General features: G+C 49.2%; 1 protein-coding gene across 10 annotated transcripts in view; it reads left to right on the top strand.

Moving 5' to 3' along the window:
• CTIF (cap binding complex dependent translation initiation factor) overlaps window positions 1-17342 on the top strand; it is a 305014-nt gene that overhangs the window by 76133 nt on the left and 211539 nt on the right. For 9 of the 10 annotated variants that reach the window (XM_007197213.3, XM_057526382.1, XM_057526381.1 and 6 more), the window contains exon 3: window positions 6902-6973. The exons of the other annotated variant lie outside the window; for it this stretch is intronic. In XM_007197213.3, coding sequence (XP_007197275.1) covers window positions 6902-6973 — 72 coding nt within the window. The remainder of the gene's footprint in view (window positions 1-6901; window positions 6974-17342) is intronic. 10 annotated transcript variants of the gene reach the window in all.

Genomic DNA, 17342 nt, shown 5'->3' with positions numbered 1-17342 from the left:
TTCTCCCTCGCTCAAATCTCAGCCCTTGGGCAGCATCCCCTCCCCCTCACACACAAGGTTTTCCTGGAGTATCACTGTGGAGGAGAGTGTGAGCTGCCAGCCCGTCTCTGCTCCCACCTCCTCTCTTCCCCCTCTCCTGGTCAGTAAGCCCTTGTACCAGCACAGAGGAAGCAGTCGAACAAGCGCCTGACTTTGAGAAGCTCCCATCTTTAGGCCGTCCCCATCTCCTCTCAGACCCTTCACCAGGAAAAGAGGATGTTGGGTGAGAGCAGTGGTTCCCACTAGACCTTCGAATCGCCCCCCTGGGTGGTCCTGGCACCCCCTTGATTAAGAAGCCGTGGATAAGATGGCTTTTTAAATAATTTTTCACTTTGAAATAATTTCAGATGTACATAAAAATTATAATAATAGGACAAAGAATTCCTGCATATCCTTCACCCAGATTCTCCAGTGTTAATATCTTATCACATTTACATTCTTTCTCTCGTCTCTCGATAGATAGATAGATCGATCAATTGATCAATAGATTCTATATATAGAGAGATTTTCCCTTTATCTCTAAACACTTCACTGTGTGTTTCCTAAGAACAAGGACATTCTCTTTTTTTTTTTATGGTATTTTATTTAATTTATTTATTTATTTATTTATTTTTAACATCTTTATTGGAATATAATTGCTTTACAATGGTGTGTTAGTTTCTGCTTTATAACAAAGTGAATCAGCTATCGACAGATGAATGGATAAAGAAGATGTGGCACATATATACAATGGAATATTACTCTGCCATAAAAAGGACATTCTCTATAATTACAGTATAGGAAATAAACATTGATACAGTACTATCATTTAATCTATAGACCTTTTATTTCACCAGTTTTCTCAATAATATCCTTTATAGCAAAAGTTAAAAAAAAATTCTAGGCTCCTCAAAAAATTAAACATAGAATTACTACATGATCCAGCAATTCTACTTCTGGGTATATACCCAAAAGAACTGAAAGCAAGAGCTTGACCTGATACCTGTACAACATGTTCATAGCAACATTATTCACAATAGCCAAAAGGTGGAAGCAACCCCAGTGTCCATCAGTGGATGATTGGATGGACAAAATGTGGTCCATACATAGAGGAATATTATTGAGGCTTAATATAAAGGAAATCCTGTCATGTGCTACAACATGGATGAACCCTGAGGACTTTTATGCCAAGAGAAATAAACCAGACACAAAAGGACAAGTACTGTATGGTCTCACTTCTATGAGGCATGTAGAGGAGTCAAATTCATAGAGAATGAAAGCAGAATGGTTGTTATCAGGGGTTTGGAGGAGGGGGGATGGGGAGTTAGTGTTTGAGGGGGACAGTTTCAGTTTGGGATGAAAAAGTGCTGGAGACGGATGGAGCTGGAGTGCTGGATGGTGGTGATGGTTGTACAACAGTGTGAATGTACTTCATGCCACTGACTTGTACACTTAAAAATATTTAAAATGGTAAATTATGTATATTTTACTACAATAAAAAATTTCTGGTTCAACATCTAATGCAAGACCATACATCACATTGAGTTTCCAACATTTTGACTGGCTCTTTGAATTAATACCTATTTATCCCCTTTACTCATTCTGCTACTTTTTGGATGTGTAACCCTGGCTCAGTTACTTAACCATGCTATGCCTCAAATTCCATATTTGCAAAGTGGGGGTAATACATGGGCTTTGGGATCTATGTGGAGTAAATGTTAATGTAAGTAGCAGGCTTAGAATAGTGCCTGGATTAAATGAAATCTTTATATTTTCTGGGGATGAGTCCTTTGTTACACATGTTGCAAGTGGCCTCTCACTTGTCTTTAATTGTGTTTGTGATTTCTTTTGTCACACAAAATTTTAGACTTTGATGGAGTTTAAAACTTGTATCTTGGATTTTAACCAACTTGGAATGTGTTGTCCACGGTACTGGGAGGCCGATTCTAGGGTCATTTTTTTCCTCGCTGGCTCGCTGGTTGTCTCAGTCCCTGTGTTTATTTTTTATTTTTTAATTTTTTTTCTGAGCATGACTAGTCCCTGTGTTTATTGATGGTCTCTCCTTTCCCCTGATGTGAAACATTGTCCTTATCACATACTAAGTTCCCATTTACACATCTGTTTGTTTATGGATGCGGTTTTATCAGTTGATCTCTTCCTCTCCTCGTGTGCTGATTCAGCCTGATGGTTTGGCTCTGGCCTTGATACACTTTGATGTCTGGAAGGGGCGAGCCCCGGGGACTTCAGACACCACCCAAGGGGGCGGTTTATCCTTAGCACTTTCAGCCTCCCCCAGCCTGGGGCTTTCCCCTTTTCGCTCCTCCGCCCTCAGCTTTCAGTGGCTTCCTCTGTCCTCCATCAAGTCTGCTCCAAAAATACTGTCCATCCTGGGGTGCAAATGACTGATAATGAGATTTTAATTCTTTTAGCATGAAGTATTTAAAGTGTACCGATAGAAGCAGAGAATAATAGAATAAGCATCTGTTTTGAGTACAGACTAAGCATCTGTACTCCTGTTTGTTAAACCTTAACCCTGTGCCATCTTTGTTTCATCTTTTTAAATTAAGAAATAAATTATAGCAGTTATGGTGAAGACCCAAAACCACTCTTGTGAATTCCATGTTCGTTGTTCCCGTACATACAGATTTCCCACTTTTCCTGCCTCTTTGTGTTCAACGACCTTTTCAGGAGGGGCCACCTTACCCCCCAGAGAACTTGCTCCCAGCTGTAAACCCTTCACCTCAAAGGAGAAATGCCCTGGCTGGACCAGGCACAGGGGCAGGGCCGAGGAGATTGCTCCCCAAGGGGGCCCTTCTCTTGTTCTGGAATCATCTCGTACAGATAAGGACGGGTTCCCGGAAGGCCTGTGTCTGGAGAATTTTCTAGGCAGTGGCTCAGAAAAGGCAAAGGGGAGGGAGGAGGTGGTGGCTGCAGCCTAAGGAGAGAGAAGACAGCGTGGGCAGCGGAATCCCAGCAGCGGGGAGGAGCTTTGAACAGGGAAGGGAGAGCTCCCAGGGGCTTGCAGGGTCAGGCAGCAGCAGAGAGCGGATATGGCTGGGGGGTTGGATGCCGCATGGGCCCAGTGGTACAACTTCCTGGGAGAACTGCAGTGGCTCACATTTAATTCCTCCCCGGGGGTCAGGAAAGCAGGACCCAGCTGGACCACACTCCCTCCCCCAAAAGCTTTCCCTGGGGGCCATGGCTGGGTCTGTGGGGTGGGTTTCTGTGGACTTTCCTATCTTGCTAGCTTTCCTAAACACATCAGCCCTCTGTTCACTGCTTAACTGTGTGATGCCCTCAGAGCCACTTCTTCATTTCTGTCTCTGCCTGCTCTCCCGGTGGAAACCTGCATGTCGGCCTCTAGCTTCCCGACCAGTGGGTTCCCCACACCCACACTCCGGGCCAGTTCAGCCTGTTCTGACACAGCTCTGATGACGCCCTCCCCTAACAGAAGCCTTCAACCTCACTCCACCCAGGAAGAGTCTCTGACCGCTTAGCGGGAGAGTCCTGCTTACTACCCTCTACCCCTGAGCTGGCCAGTGTTCCCCTGCCATGTCCACACTTGGGCTCACTCTTCTCCAGGGGTCCGGCCTCAACTGCTTTCCTTGCCTAGGGATCCCTCCGAGAGCACACACTGTCCCTTCTCAGCCTCGCCCTCCTCCCCCTCCCCTCCCCCTCCCCGCGTTACTGTTACTGGAGATCTCACCTCTCCCGTGAAGGGAGCGCCGGTGGCAGGTCCCACACAAAAGGTGCTCAGGAAGGTCGGCCAGTGTAAAGTTAAGGATGACCTTTGACCAAGCACAGCAGTCTCATCGGAGCTTGGAATCGCTCCGGGAAAGCCTAGCCAAGGGGCTGAGGTGGCACGTGGCTGTGCACGAAGCCTCGGCTGCCCCTCTGTGCCCGCTTGTCAGGAGCAGCCCTTGTTGCTTCCCATCCCCGCCCTGCCGGGGACCACGCTGACCCCAGGAGGAGGTGTGCCCACCCTCAAGTCACCTCTCTGCGAGATGTCACGTCAGCAGTGTGCAGCTGGGGTTGCAGTGTTTGGGATGCCCCACTGGAGGAAGCCTTTCTCTGCAAGGCTGTGCTGGGATGGGACGAGAAGGGCAGGATCTAGTTCTCTCCTGGCCGGTAGTCACTGCGTGCCTTGACCATCCTCCCCACTGTCAGCCAGGCTCCAACCAGGAAAGGAGAAGCCACTCAAGTATAGAAAGCAGTAAAGCAGAGGGATTGTTTTTATAGTAGTTCAAATAGTTTACAAATATATATATATAAACACATATATACATATGTGGATAACTTTTTTTTTTTTTTTGGCTGTGCCACGTGGCCTGTGAGATCTTAGTTCCCTGACCAGGGATCCAACCCGCGCCCCCTTCAGTGGAAGCACGGAGTCTTAACCACTGGACCACCAGGGAAGTCCCTGGATTACTTTTTATTTGGAAGTTACTTTTGACTCATAGCAGAGGTGCAAAAATAGTACAGGGTGTTCCCATGTACCTGTCCCCTAATATGAATATCTTACATAACCATAGTACAATGATCAGAACTAAGAAATTAACATTGGTACAATGAGACTTTATTTGGATATCACCAGCTTATCTACTAATGTCCTTTTTCTGTTCCAAGATTCAAATTTGCATCTAATTGTCATGCTTTCTTATTCTCTTCCAACCTGTGACACTCCCGTGGTCTTTTCTTATCCCTACAATCTTGACACTTTTGAAGAGTATTGGTCATTTATTTTTTGGAAAGTTCATCAGTTTGGGTTGCCTGATATTCTCTCATGATCATATTGAGATTGTGCATTTTTGGCAAGAACACCTCAGGAGTGACATGGCCCTTCTCAGGGCATTACGCTGGGAAGTCCACGGTGGTAATATGTTTTATTACAGATGATATTATCCTTGATCACTTGGTTTAAGGTGGTGTCTCATAGATTTCTCATTTTTCCCTTTTTTTCTCCTATAATTTAATAAATATCTTTGCAGAGATGCTTTGAGACTACAAATATCCAGACAGAGGGGATTTAACCCAGGGAATTGGTTACCCAGATAATAAAAGAGCTGAGAAACTAAACAACCACAGGAAGCCATTACCACCTCTAGGCCTGAGGCACAAAGGGAGGAGATGGTATTGCCAGAGCCCAGCGTTAGGGGTCGTGCGCAGAGGGCCTATCTGGTGAGGCTGGAGCCTTGAAGAAGACCCAGTCATTGCTGGTAATGCTGCCTGAAGCATAGAGAGATGGGGGAGAAACACCGTGGCTTCTCTCTCTTCCTGTCTCCCATTGGCCCAACCCAGCTGGAAGCCAGCTGAGTCTGCAGGGTTCAGCCCCTCTGCGGTACAGAGCAGGGATGGGCAAGAAGTGGCTCTGAGGGCACACTCTCTTGAGACTGGTACCTTGCCTTTGCCAATTCCTTCGAGCTGAGCTGTGCTGTCCAATAGGGCAGCCACTAGCCACATGTGGCTCTTGAGCACTTGAAATTGACATGCTTTAAGCAGATTTCAAAACCTTAGTATGGAGAGAAGTATGTAAAATATCTCATTGATCATTTTTATATCAATTACCTATTGAGATAAACATATATTGAGATAAATAAAATGCATTATTAAGTTTAATTTTACCTTTTTCTTTTTTCTTCTTTAAATCTGGCTACTAGATAATTTAAAATTGTGTCTGCGGTTCCTATTCGTTGGCCAGCACTGCTGTAGAGTACACTTGTACCAGCCTGTATCATCGGCATTGTAATAAAATGTCTTTCCTATACAAAGGTCATGCCCTTGACCCACAGTCTGGAGGGTGTGTCTAGCCAAGGTTTCACAAATCTAGGACGGTGATGGCTTTGAGCCATCCACACTCTCTCACAGTTTTGAACTAGTGTGTCAAACAGAGAGAGACTGGGCTCCTCTGCTTTTTATGAATCATAGAGGGTGTAGGTCAAGATCAATGTTCAACATGAGCTGGAGAGCCTACCTAACATTTAACACAATAATAAAAGCACCACCATATATATAGATAGCACATTACCGTGGAAGAGCTGTACTCTTACTACTACTTTATATCTATATATAGATTTTGTGTAGCTTACAAAGTCCCTTCATTTCAACCTTGCAGAGTCACTCAGCCTTGCTGTCCCCATTTTATAGATGACAAAGTGAAGCCTGGGAGATTACATGGATTTCAGTGGCTCTCAGACTTCTGGTGCATCCCTTGGAAAGCTTGTCAAAATGGAGAAGACAGGTGCTGCCCTCAGCGAGTGATTCAGTGGGTGGAGGGTAGGACCCAGAGACCCCCTATGTGGCAGGCTTTGGGGACTGTCACACTGGTAGTTGTCATATCACACTCTGGGGCACATGAGACCCCTGAGGTCAGTGGTGGGACTGGGCTTCTGGCGGCCAGTCTGGGGCTCTTCCCCGATGCCATGCTCTCCTGTCAGTCCACAGGTCCACCGTACTTTGGGGCTGGGTGGACGGGATGATCTACACATACATGCCTCTCCTCTAGCTCCAACCTTGACCCTGACTAGTGTGGCTGAAGCATGGTTAGGTGGTCAAACATGGTGCTGGTTTCTCAAAACTCATATTTACCCTCTGTGTTGTCTGGTTGGCTTTGGAATGTAGCTGGCTCTTCATCACTTTGGTGGGCTTAGGTGACAGGAAATGAGTTTGCCTTCCCCACACATACGCCAAAGGGTCACCTCCATGTGGCACTGGGAGATGCCAAGTGGGACCTGCTGGTACAGAAAGATTTGTCTTTGAAAATGGCTGAGCAGGATTTCATACTGGCTCTACTGCAGCAGGGCGGGGCCGTGCCTGGGGGGCCAGGGCAGAGCGAGTCTGAGCCTGTGTGTCCTGCCATCACTGACCACTCCTTTCTCCCCTGCAGTGGACGGCAGACTGCAGTGAGCAGCTGGACTGCAGCTATTCCTTCTCCCGAGGGCGAGCCGCCCTGCAGCAGGTAGGAAGCCAGCTCCGTGCTCCATCTGGGGGTCGTCGTGGTCTTGTCTGTCTGGGTTCCTGGGCTGTTCACCATGGTGCTCCTGAGAGGTGGTGACGTGGGAGTGCGGGAAATGGAACAGGGGAGGGTGCAGTCTGCCCTCTGGAAAGTTCTCCCTGAATATCCAGCCCACAGTGAAGCCCTCCCTGCCCAGAACACATAGATTCATAAGATTTATTTTTAGTAGCAGCATTATTTATAATAACAAACATCTGTAAACAACTACTGATCCGTTGAAAGGAGAATAGATAAACGATACGTGATATAGCCTTACAATGTACTGTAATAGAGCAATAAAGTGAGTGATCTGTGATACATCCTTATGGTGGAATATTATACAGCAGTAAAATGAGTGAACTGGAGGTTCGCACATCAGCGATGATGATGGATCCTAGGGTTTTGGTGGTGGTGGGGCACTCTGGAGATCGCTTCTGCTCCAGGTTTGCAGAGGACCTGGAGGGGCAGACTGTGGGTGTGAGGGAAGCCAACCAGCTTCCTGGGACCAGGCTGCAGTCCGCTGCTTCTCCCCCTGCTGCTTCCCTGTGAGATCCCGAGGGAGCCCCTGTGTGGGTCGTGTGGCCCGGAGGGAAGGAGGCAGCTGCTCTTTGAGAGCCGTCCCTGGTGACCCCCAGGTCCGGTACACCCTCTGGTTGTCGAGCTGTTCTTGCTGATACCTTGTCCCACCTGTGGGAGATGGTGGGATCAGAGACTGAAAACTCCGTCTATCCCCGACCCCCAGCCCAGCCTCCCACTGCACCTGTCCAGAGAGATGAGGGAGGCTTTATAGGCTTCAGCAGTACCTTGCTCCCAGTTCCAAAGCACCTGTGTTGACACATTGCCTGGGCCCACTTGCTTGTGTCTGACTTCGGTCCATGGTGCTGATTAAACCAACTCTTCTCTATTCTGTCGTGAGGGAAGGTGGGCAGTGGCCTCAGTTCCAGATCTTTCTTAGGCTGTAGGGCTTTGCTATACCATGGGGTGTGTGTGTCGGGGCAGCTGCCCTGGACAGTTCCGTCACATGACGAGATGCTTGTGTGTGTGTTTCGTTGATTCTTAGTAGGAGGCCGTGATAAAGCCAGGGCGGGGTGCTCTGCCACAAACTTGGCGGCAGTTCTCTGTGTCCTCAGCTTCCTCATGCAAAAACCAGGAGACTCGGTGGCTTCTGAGGGTCCTTCTGGCTTCTCCACGCCATTTACAGACAGGGAAGTTGGGGTCCATGGAGGTGCCATGACCTGACCAAGCTGGGACTTGAACCCAGGTCTTTGCCTGTCCTGTCCCCTCATCGGCCCTTTACCTTGTCTTCCTGTAGTAGGTAGCCTTCTACGGAGGTCTTTTGTCCTCACCACTAGGCTGCTGGTGCTTGGTCATGGACTCCATTTATACTCCCTAAACCCCTCCAGCTCTTGGCCGAAGGCCTGATACATCAGGGGCACTGTCACTAGTGTCTGCCAATTATCTGGGGTTTCCTACATGAAGATTCTCTTAACACTTCAGCGGCAAAGGTGGACTTGGATTTGGGGACTCAAGAATCAGAGAGAGAGCTTCAGGGAAGGGTTGAAAGTCTTGGATGGGGACATAAGAGGCTGGTAAATGAGAGATTGAAAAACCAGCTCTCTGTTATTTAGTCAGTAGGTGTCTGGTTCTGGAATCGTCCAGAGTCTTCCTTTTTGTTCTCACTCCTTTATCTTCTTTTCTGGGTCCCCTCTCCCCACCCTTTCTCTCTGGTCCCATTTTCCCATCACTCTGGACAGGTTTCCAGGGGGATGAGAATGGCGTATCCTCCCACTTGCTTCTCATCTGCCTGCCTCACTCTGAGCTGTCCTTTCACAGCTGGTTTCACCCCCTGGAAGAGGGTGGGTGGGGAGTTGGCCAGGGCCGGGGGCTTGTGGGAAGGGATACCCTGGCACCATGAAGACCAGCTGACCCTGAATCCCATCTTAGAAGCAGCTGAACAATCGGCTTGGGGTAAGCAGGGGCTGAATGAAATGCAAAACGAAATGCAACTGAACTTAAAGAAGAAATTGTAAAAGCTCATGTTAGGTCCTTTCTTGGCAGGTGGAACTGAGCATAAGTCCATTATAGGGGAAGAGCCCCAGGAAGGGGGAGGCGGGCTCTCAGGATGTAAACCCGCTTTACTTCCCCGATGTGCCCGGAGCACGAGGGCTTCATAGTAGGGGTTTCCTACAGGCCATGGGGCCATTGGCACTCCCACTGCCCCCGTGTAGTCTGTCTGATCATCTCAGAGGGAGGAAGGGGGAGACATCTGCTTCCAAGAAGCGGAAGAGTAGTCGGGGCACCGGGGGACAGCCACGGCCTCAGCCCCACGTGCCACGTGCCTTGTGTGTTCTGGATTCAGAGCCCGCGGTGTCCCCATGCGGCGAGCCAGCCGGGGGAAGCGGGAAGGCTACTCCGCCTGAGTCCTGGTGAGGTCGCACCCTGTGCCGTGAGAAGCTGCTTAGAGCCGAGGAAAGCTCAGCGGGCCCAAGAGTTCAGGGTGTTTGCGGAGGGATTTTTCATAGATTCCTCTGCTGGGGAGTGTTTGTAGTGGCCTGGAGCATGGCCCCTGAAGGACAAGATAACGTGTAAAAGAATGCCCAGTGCAGGGCAGGAGACACAGTGTGCACGGCGTGGCCAGACCTCAGGTGGCCCAGAGGTAAGGCACTCGGGCAGGCCGAGCAGAGGAGGTGGCATCGGGCTGGCCCTCCCGGAAGGCCCCAGACGCTGTACCCTCACTGCACGGAGAGGCAGGATCGAAATGAGGTCTCCTGAGGTCATCACCTTGGTTCGCTGATGAAAGGCCTGATTGTAGACATTAGTAACTCAGTTAATTAGGGTACGAACCATAGAGTGGTGTAAGCAAGATGGAAGTCTGCTTCTCTCTCGCCACCCTCCTGGGAGGGTGTTCAGGGCTGGCATGGCAGCTCAACAGTGTTGGGACAGCCTCCTTCTTTCTCATACTCTGCCCTCTCTGGGGTGTTGCCCTTGTCCCATGGCCCATGCTGGCTCACGTCCACGTCCACATTCCTGCCAGTGGGCGCACCCACCCTGGGCTTCGTCTCCAGGAGCCTCTGGTGTCCCCTCAAGAAGCAGCCATCTTTTTATAAAAGCTAAAAATTTTTTAAATTTTTTGTCCGCACGACATGTGGGATCTTAGCTCCCCGACTAGGGATGGAACCCTCGCCCGCTGCAGTGGAAGCGCAGAGTCTTAACCACTGGGCCGCCAGGGAAGTCCGTGAAGCAGCCGTCTTCTGATGCCCTCCGGTGGGGGGATCAAAGCTGGTCAGCATCCCTTGAGTGACGTAAGGAAAGCCCCACAACTTACCGGAGACAGCGGCTTCTGCCCACCCTGCCCTGGAGCGGCCCCCTGATGGAGGGGAAACCGGAAGCTGCCAGCTGAAGAGTGCCTTAGCTGGGGGCAGCTCTGACGGGATGCCACTGCCCATACAGCCTTCAAGGGCGCCTTCAGCTGGTCCACCAGATGTAGGAGCGCTGGACCAGCTCATATGAGCACCCACTGGCCTCCTCACTGCACCCTCTCAACGAGGCAGACACCCTCACCCGCACACTAATCCGTGGTGTGTTCAGGACGTTCCGTATGTACATCTGCCTGCCCCCTCAGCCTGCTGGTGGGCCTTGAGCTGGGCGCCGCCAGGGTTCCCTTTACATCCCTGACCGCCCCCCCCCAGCCTAGGGCCTTGCACACAGTAGGTGCTCAATAATGATACCTGAGATGGCTCAGACCCAGTCTACGCAGTCATTCCCTAGCGGGTCCTGTTCCTCTGGCCACACCAACTTTGCTGAGCTTTTGGAAGTCATTGGGATGATGGGGCAGCTCTACTATCCCACATTCACCCCTGGGAAGAATTTCAGGAGGAAACTGCAGCTAGATTGAGACTGGGGTGGCTGCTCTAGCACTTTCCCTGACTGCCCCACCTTGGGCACGTGTGCCCAGGACAGTGGGGCCCGCAGGAGGGTGCTGAGGTGCTGCGTTCTGCCCGGGAGGCTGTGTGGTGAGTCACAGTCCATGCGCTGCATGAGGAGCTCGGTGCAGGTACCATCTGGGGATTAGTCATGCACTGGGATTATTTTTGTTGTTTTAATTAATGTATAAAACCAAAACAACCCTTGCCTTCTCTGAAGCCTTTCAGAGGCACAACGTAGAGGTAAGCCAGGGTAGGTAGAGTCCCATGAGATGGGAGGAGGGGGCTCAGAGAGGCCAGAACAAAAAATGGGCTCCACGTAGTCCTGAAGAGGCCCGTTAACTGCCTGTAGTCGGGACTCGGCTGTACTGGGGACTGTTTGGCATCCTGGCAGCATCTTTCCAAGAGAGCTCGTCCACCACCTAGTCATTTACTCAGGAGGTCGGAATGCAGTTTCCACCTTCTTATTGTAACAGGGGAGGTGCCCGGAGATGATTTAGAGGAAGGCACCTGAAAGGAGAGAGTGCAGCCCACTGCATTTAGATGACATCCCCAGGTGCCGGCCCAGGACTTAGCATTCAGGGAAGGAAGCTGAAAGGTTGTGTGGAGTCAGGCGCAAACAGGTCTTCTCCATCAGCACAGAAATGCCAAGGAAAGGAAACTGATGTGCCTGACAGCAGCAGTGCCTCTGATTAGACCTTGAGAAGGACTTCCTGACCGAAGGGCTTGTTGGCCCACGGCGTTGGCTATTGAGCAAGTGATGGGATCTTTGCTGGGAACCTGATGAGCCCACATCTTACCAGACAGGTTCATGCAAAGCCCTGAGAAAGGTGGGGATGTGTCAGAAATGGTGTCCTGAGTCCTGGCTGACAGGCTGTGATCCCACATTCCCTGGAGTGAGGAGAGAAGGGCACTCCCCTCTTCCACCCGTGATGCCCGGTAGCAAATCAAAGCATCAGGAGAGAGTGAAAAGAGCCTTGTTCCAGGGTTCAGAAGAACCAGATGTTGACCCAGGTGTGGCATGCACTCCAATGCCTGTTCCACAAAATGAGGCATTGGACTCCACAGACTTCTCTGAGCCTCTCTGGAAACACCTTTCACTGTTTATATTCTGTGTCTCCATGAAGTGGGTCCAAACAGCTGCTAAAATCAGCAGGTCTGGATTTTCCTGATTTCTCTACTGTTCCCCCCACATACCCTGATGCCTGTGCCAACCTGCAGGTTAGGTATATCCTACGTGTCAGCACTGACTCTGACCCAAGAGATGACAGATGGTAGGCAGAGGTGAGCCTCAAATGCACTGCTTACCTCTGGCCCACAGAAAAGGGTAGAAGGAGTTTTCTGCCCATCATCTTGCTGCCCTTGAGGAATTATTGTATCTGGTTCAGAGCCAATCTAAAAACTCAGTACAAATGATATCTGAGTCAAAGTGCCCAGATTTTTAATCAGCTTCTCTGAATAATTAAGAAATATCATGTGTATGTTCATGACACTGCTCTCTGTTCACTCAGCATTTATTGACCACCTGCTGTGAGCTTGGCTCACATATGAGCTGGAGCCTTTGGGCTCACTACCTGTTTGTAGAGCAGAGGCTAGTGAACATGAAACAGACTAAAGGCACACACGGTAAGACCCCCAAAGAGATGCCCTGACCACAGACACTGCAGTCATTCCAAGGAATGGCCCTGTTGCTCTCTGCGGGTAGGGAGATGGCTTGCAGGACATGAGACTCAATCTGTGCCTTCAGGAATGGGTAGGATGTCTGACCAGATGGAAGGGAAGAGAGAAGAAACGGTGTTAGCAGAGACTTGAAGTTGACCATGATGCTGGGATGTTAGGGAGGAGGAGCGGGCACAGCTGGAGTCGTTGGTTAGTGCTGGGTTTTACCAGAGTGGTGGGGGATGGGGTGTCTGTACACCCTGCTGAGTTGCTGGAGCTGCTGTCCAACCCCACGCATTTGTGTACCTTGCATGGCTTGTATTTTCTCTGTCGTTCCTTACAGGTAAATTCTGTCCCCCTGTATCAGTCAGGATAGCCTAGGAAATGCTGCAGTAACAAACAGCTCTGAATCTTAGTAACTTTAAGCCATCCATTTAGGACCCAGCTTGGTGGAGCAGTTGCCATTTTCACCAGTTGTCATGATGGAGGGAAAAGAGCACCAGAGGCAATTCAACGCTCCAACCTAAGTATAACACATGTCACTTCCACTCTTAGCTTGTTGCCCAGAACTAGTCACGTGACCCCACCCAACCATAAACACACTAAATAGGATAATCCTACTATACGCCTGGACCAGGGAAACCAGAACTGGTTGGTGACTGGCTAGAATGACTGTCACATGCTCCACTTCTAGTGGAAACTCAACAGGGGCTGTGGCTGACTTCCTCCCCCCCTTATCTCCTTTACCACATTAAATCCAGAGCTAGGCAGCTCTCCAGTGAACCCTGAAGATGTGGGCTCTCAGGATGAGAAGAAGCTCAGAGGTCACCTGATCCAACTCCCTGCAATGCAGGATCCCCCTGCTTCATGAGGCCATTGAGCTGCTGGACGTTTCCAGAAAAGGAGAACTCACTGCTTCACAAGGCATCTCAGAACATGTGAGGCAGCTCCACTGATAACAATGTCGGTCTTTGATTCAGCCCAGACCACCTCTTCATAACTCCAGATGATGGCTTTAGTTTGATTCCTTTTGTCCATGGCTATTTAGCCTCTCCCCCACCGTCTGCCATGGCAAGTCTGCTTTCTAAGCTAAGCATCCTCATTCCTGCAGCTATTTCCTTTTGTCGTGGTTCGTTTATTCCTTTGATTATTTATTTGTTCTTTCATCCATTGATCCAACCAGCACGTCATCACTGAGGGCCCGTGTGCCAGCCACCGTGCTAGGAACCAGGAATCGGGATGGTGAAGGCAATGGGTGCAGTCTCCGTGTATGTGGAGGGTAGAGTGGGCGGGGGAGAGATGGGCACTTAAACCACAGTGCTGAGAAGTCTGGGACATGACACACTGCTTCCCACATCCTGTCCCATCCTGGGTTACTTTTCTGGGAGCACCATAAGCATAGACTATATTTCCTCTTCATAAACCTCCCAAAACTGAACACGGCATGATCTGTGTACTTCTGCTGCTCCCAGCGTGTGAGCCTCTCTTTTCCAGACGATGCCATCTCTCCCCATCCTCAAAGTGACTTCTGGCTCCAGCTCACCTGGAGGAACCAGGATACAACACTTACCAAACAATATTGATGATTGACTTTTTTTTTTTTAATTTATTTTATTTATGGCTGTGTTGGGTCTTCGTTTCTGTGCGAGGGCTTTCTCCAGTTGCGGCAAGCGGGGGCCACTCTTCATCGCGGTGCGCGGGCCTCTCGCTATCGCGGCCTCTCCTGCTGCGGAGCACAGGCTCCAGACGCGCAGGCTCAGCAATTGTGGCTCACGGGCCCAGCCGCTCCGCGGCATGTGGGATCCTCCCAGACCAGGGCTCGAACCCGCGTCCCCTGCATTGGCAGGCGGACTCCCAACCACTGCGCCACCAGGGAAGCCCCGATGATTGACTTTTATAGGGAGAGCAGTCGGCAACTATTCATTGAGCCCACTCTGTAAACAGTATGAGCCGTGTGGCCTGGTCTCTGCCCTGAGAGCCATGTGGCCTGGTCTCTGCCCTCAGAGTACCCAGAGTCTGCTTAGAGAAAGAAGACTTTCTCGAGTGGACAAGCAACATTCTAGAGCCACGTGTGAACGCCAGGAGGAGGGGAGCTGGCTGCAGCTGGCGTGTGTAGAGGAGGTCAGATACCCGGGCAGGAAGGGGGAGGAGCCATGCTGTCATGGTAACGGCATCCGACTGGAGGACTGGAGTGAGGAGACGTGAGTCCTGGCTTCTGTACCTCTGACTCGCTATTCCATCACTGGTGAGATACGTATGTCATCTAGCTGCAGCCTCAGTTTCTCCTCTGAAAAATGAGGAGGTGAACTAGACTTAAGGTCATCAAAATGTTTTGTTAAAAATACAGATTTCTATTTCTGGGAAGATGGAATAGATGTTCTTTTCTATATTCCTCCTGCTAAGTACAACTAAAACCCTGAACATTTTATATAAAACAAATATAAGAAGATTCTGAAACATAGAGAGAAGGCAGACCAGCTAGGGACCTTGGGACCTGAGTATTGACACAGGAGTGACCTCCCTGGGTTTTCTTTTTGCCTCCTATATCCCAGACTTGAAGCTGAAGATGTGGGTAACCAGGAAAGGCCAGTGGACACAGATTTTTTTTTTTTTTAAGTTCCAATAAAAGCCTATTCTCTCTAAGCTTAGGTCCAGGAAAAGAATAGAAGCTTAGGTCTAGCAAGACAGAAAACTTTTAGACAATAGCTGCTCTATTCCAGCCAAACAGCACAGAAAAGAACTGTAGCCCTATCCCCACCCTCACCAGCAAAGAACCAGTGGGAGCCTGGACTTCCACCCGCTCTGGGCTATAATGCGGCCCCCTAACTCCTTCAGCAGTGTGGTGTCAGAGAAGGTCAAGTAGGAAGTTGTGACTTTCATCCCTGCTGGCTGGTAAGAAGCTCCCTGCCCCCATGGTATTGTTGGAGGCCATGCGGGGAATCTGGACTCCCACCCCGACTCAGCAGGATAGAGGTGCCCCTCCCCTCCCTGCTGGCATGTGTCAGAGGAGGTTCTACTAAAGAGTTGGGACTTCCACTGTTGCCCGGTTGTCGTGAGGCCCCATAGCAGGGTCAGTGGGGACCATGTGGAGTCCTGGAACTCCTACCTCCACTGAGCCATAACAAGTGCTCCACTGACAGTACTGAGGTTGTGCCCACCCCCCCTTCCCCTGACAGAGTGGTACCACAAAAAGCCAGTTAAAACAGAAGATTTAAATGAGATTCAGTGTCTCATTACATAACATGAAAGTGTCCTGATTACAATCAAAAACCATTTGTCATAACAAGAATTGGGAAGATTTCAAAGTGAATGAATGAAGACAATAAATGTCAACACTGAGATGTGAAATTGGACTTCATCAAAATGAAAAACTCTTGCTCTGGGAAAAACCCTGTTTAGAGCATGAAGAGACAAGTTACAAAGAGGGAGAAGATTTTGCAAAACATATATCTGACAAAGGACAAGCATCTAGAATATGTAAATAACTCTCAAAACTCAGCATTGAAAACAATGCAATTAGAAAATGGACAAAATACATGAAGAGGCATTTTTCACTAAAGAGGATATACAGATGGCAACTAAGCGCACAAGAAGATGTTCATTGTTAGCTGTTAGGGAAATGCAGACTAAAGCCTCAGCAAGGTGTCTCTATACACCTGTCAGTATGGCTAAAATTAAAAAAAAAAAAAATAGTGACAACACCGAATGTTGGTGAAGATACAGAGAAATTGGATGACTCACACATAGCTGGTGGGGATGTTAAGTGGTACAGCCATTCTGGAAAACAGTTTGGCAGTTTCTTATAAAACTAAACCTACAAGTACCATATGATCCAGCAATTGCAATCCTGGGTGTTTATCCCAGGGAAGTGAAAACTTATGTTCACACAAAAACCTGTACTTGAATGTCTATAGCAGCTTTATTCGTCATAGCCAAAAGCTGGAAATAATCCAGATGTCCTTCAACAGGTGAATGGTTAAGTTATGGCACTCAGCAATAAAAAAGAATCAACTCTTGACACATGCAGTAACCTGAATGAATCTCCAGGGAATTATGTGGAGTGAAAAAAGGCTAATCCCCCAAAGTTGCATACTCTATGATTCCACTTATATACCATTCTTGAAATGACAGGATTATAGAAATGGAGAGCAGGTTAGCAGTTCCTCAGGATTAGGGGAGGGGGGCGCGATGAAGTGGGTGGGTACAAAAGCGCAGCAGGAAGGATCCTTGTGCTGATGGAAATGTTCAGCATCTAGAGGGTATTGCTGTCAGTACCCTGGATGTGATCTGAACTATATACTTTTACAAGTTTTTCCTTGGGGGGGAAACTGGGTAAAGGATACACGGGATCTCTATTATTTTTTACAACTAGATGTGAATCTACAGTTATCTAAAATAAAAGTTAAAGTTTTTAAAGTACAGCACCTTTTGTTTCATCACAGTCTTTCAAGGAAATCTCATGCAGAAAACCAAAAGGGCAGAACCGTTTGGTGAGGGGAAGGAACCCACCTGCTTTCTCTCCCACTCTATCCACCTCATCACTCTGGGAGCATCTCTGCAGAACTCCTGGGTCAGCCCTGGGCCAGATGATCTCTCAGCCCCTTCCCCACCTGGCCTTCTGTGGTTCTGAGCCTGGCGCTGGCAGGAAGGGAGATATCTCCAGCAACTGGGGAGTACCAAGAAGGCCTCCTAGTGAGGAGCCTTGGAGGATGAGATCCTTTCTCTGCACAGAGGCATGGGCAAGGTATGGG

Source organism: Balaenoptera acutorostrata, chromosome 13 (genome assembly GCF_949987535.1).
Source record: "Balaenoptera acutorostrata chromosome 13, mBalAcu1.1, whole genome shotgun sequence".
Classification (NCBI taxonomy): Eukaryota; Metazoa; Chordata; class Mammalia; order Artiodactyla; family Balaenopteridae; genus Balaenoptera; species Balaenoptera acutorostrata.
This window is presented reverse-complemented; position numbering and strand designations above follow the sequence as displayed.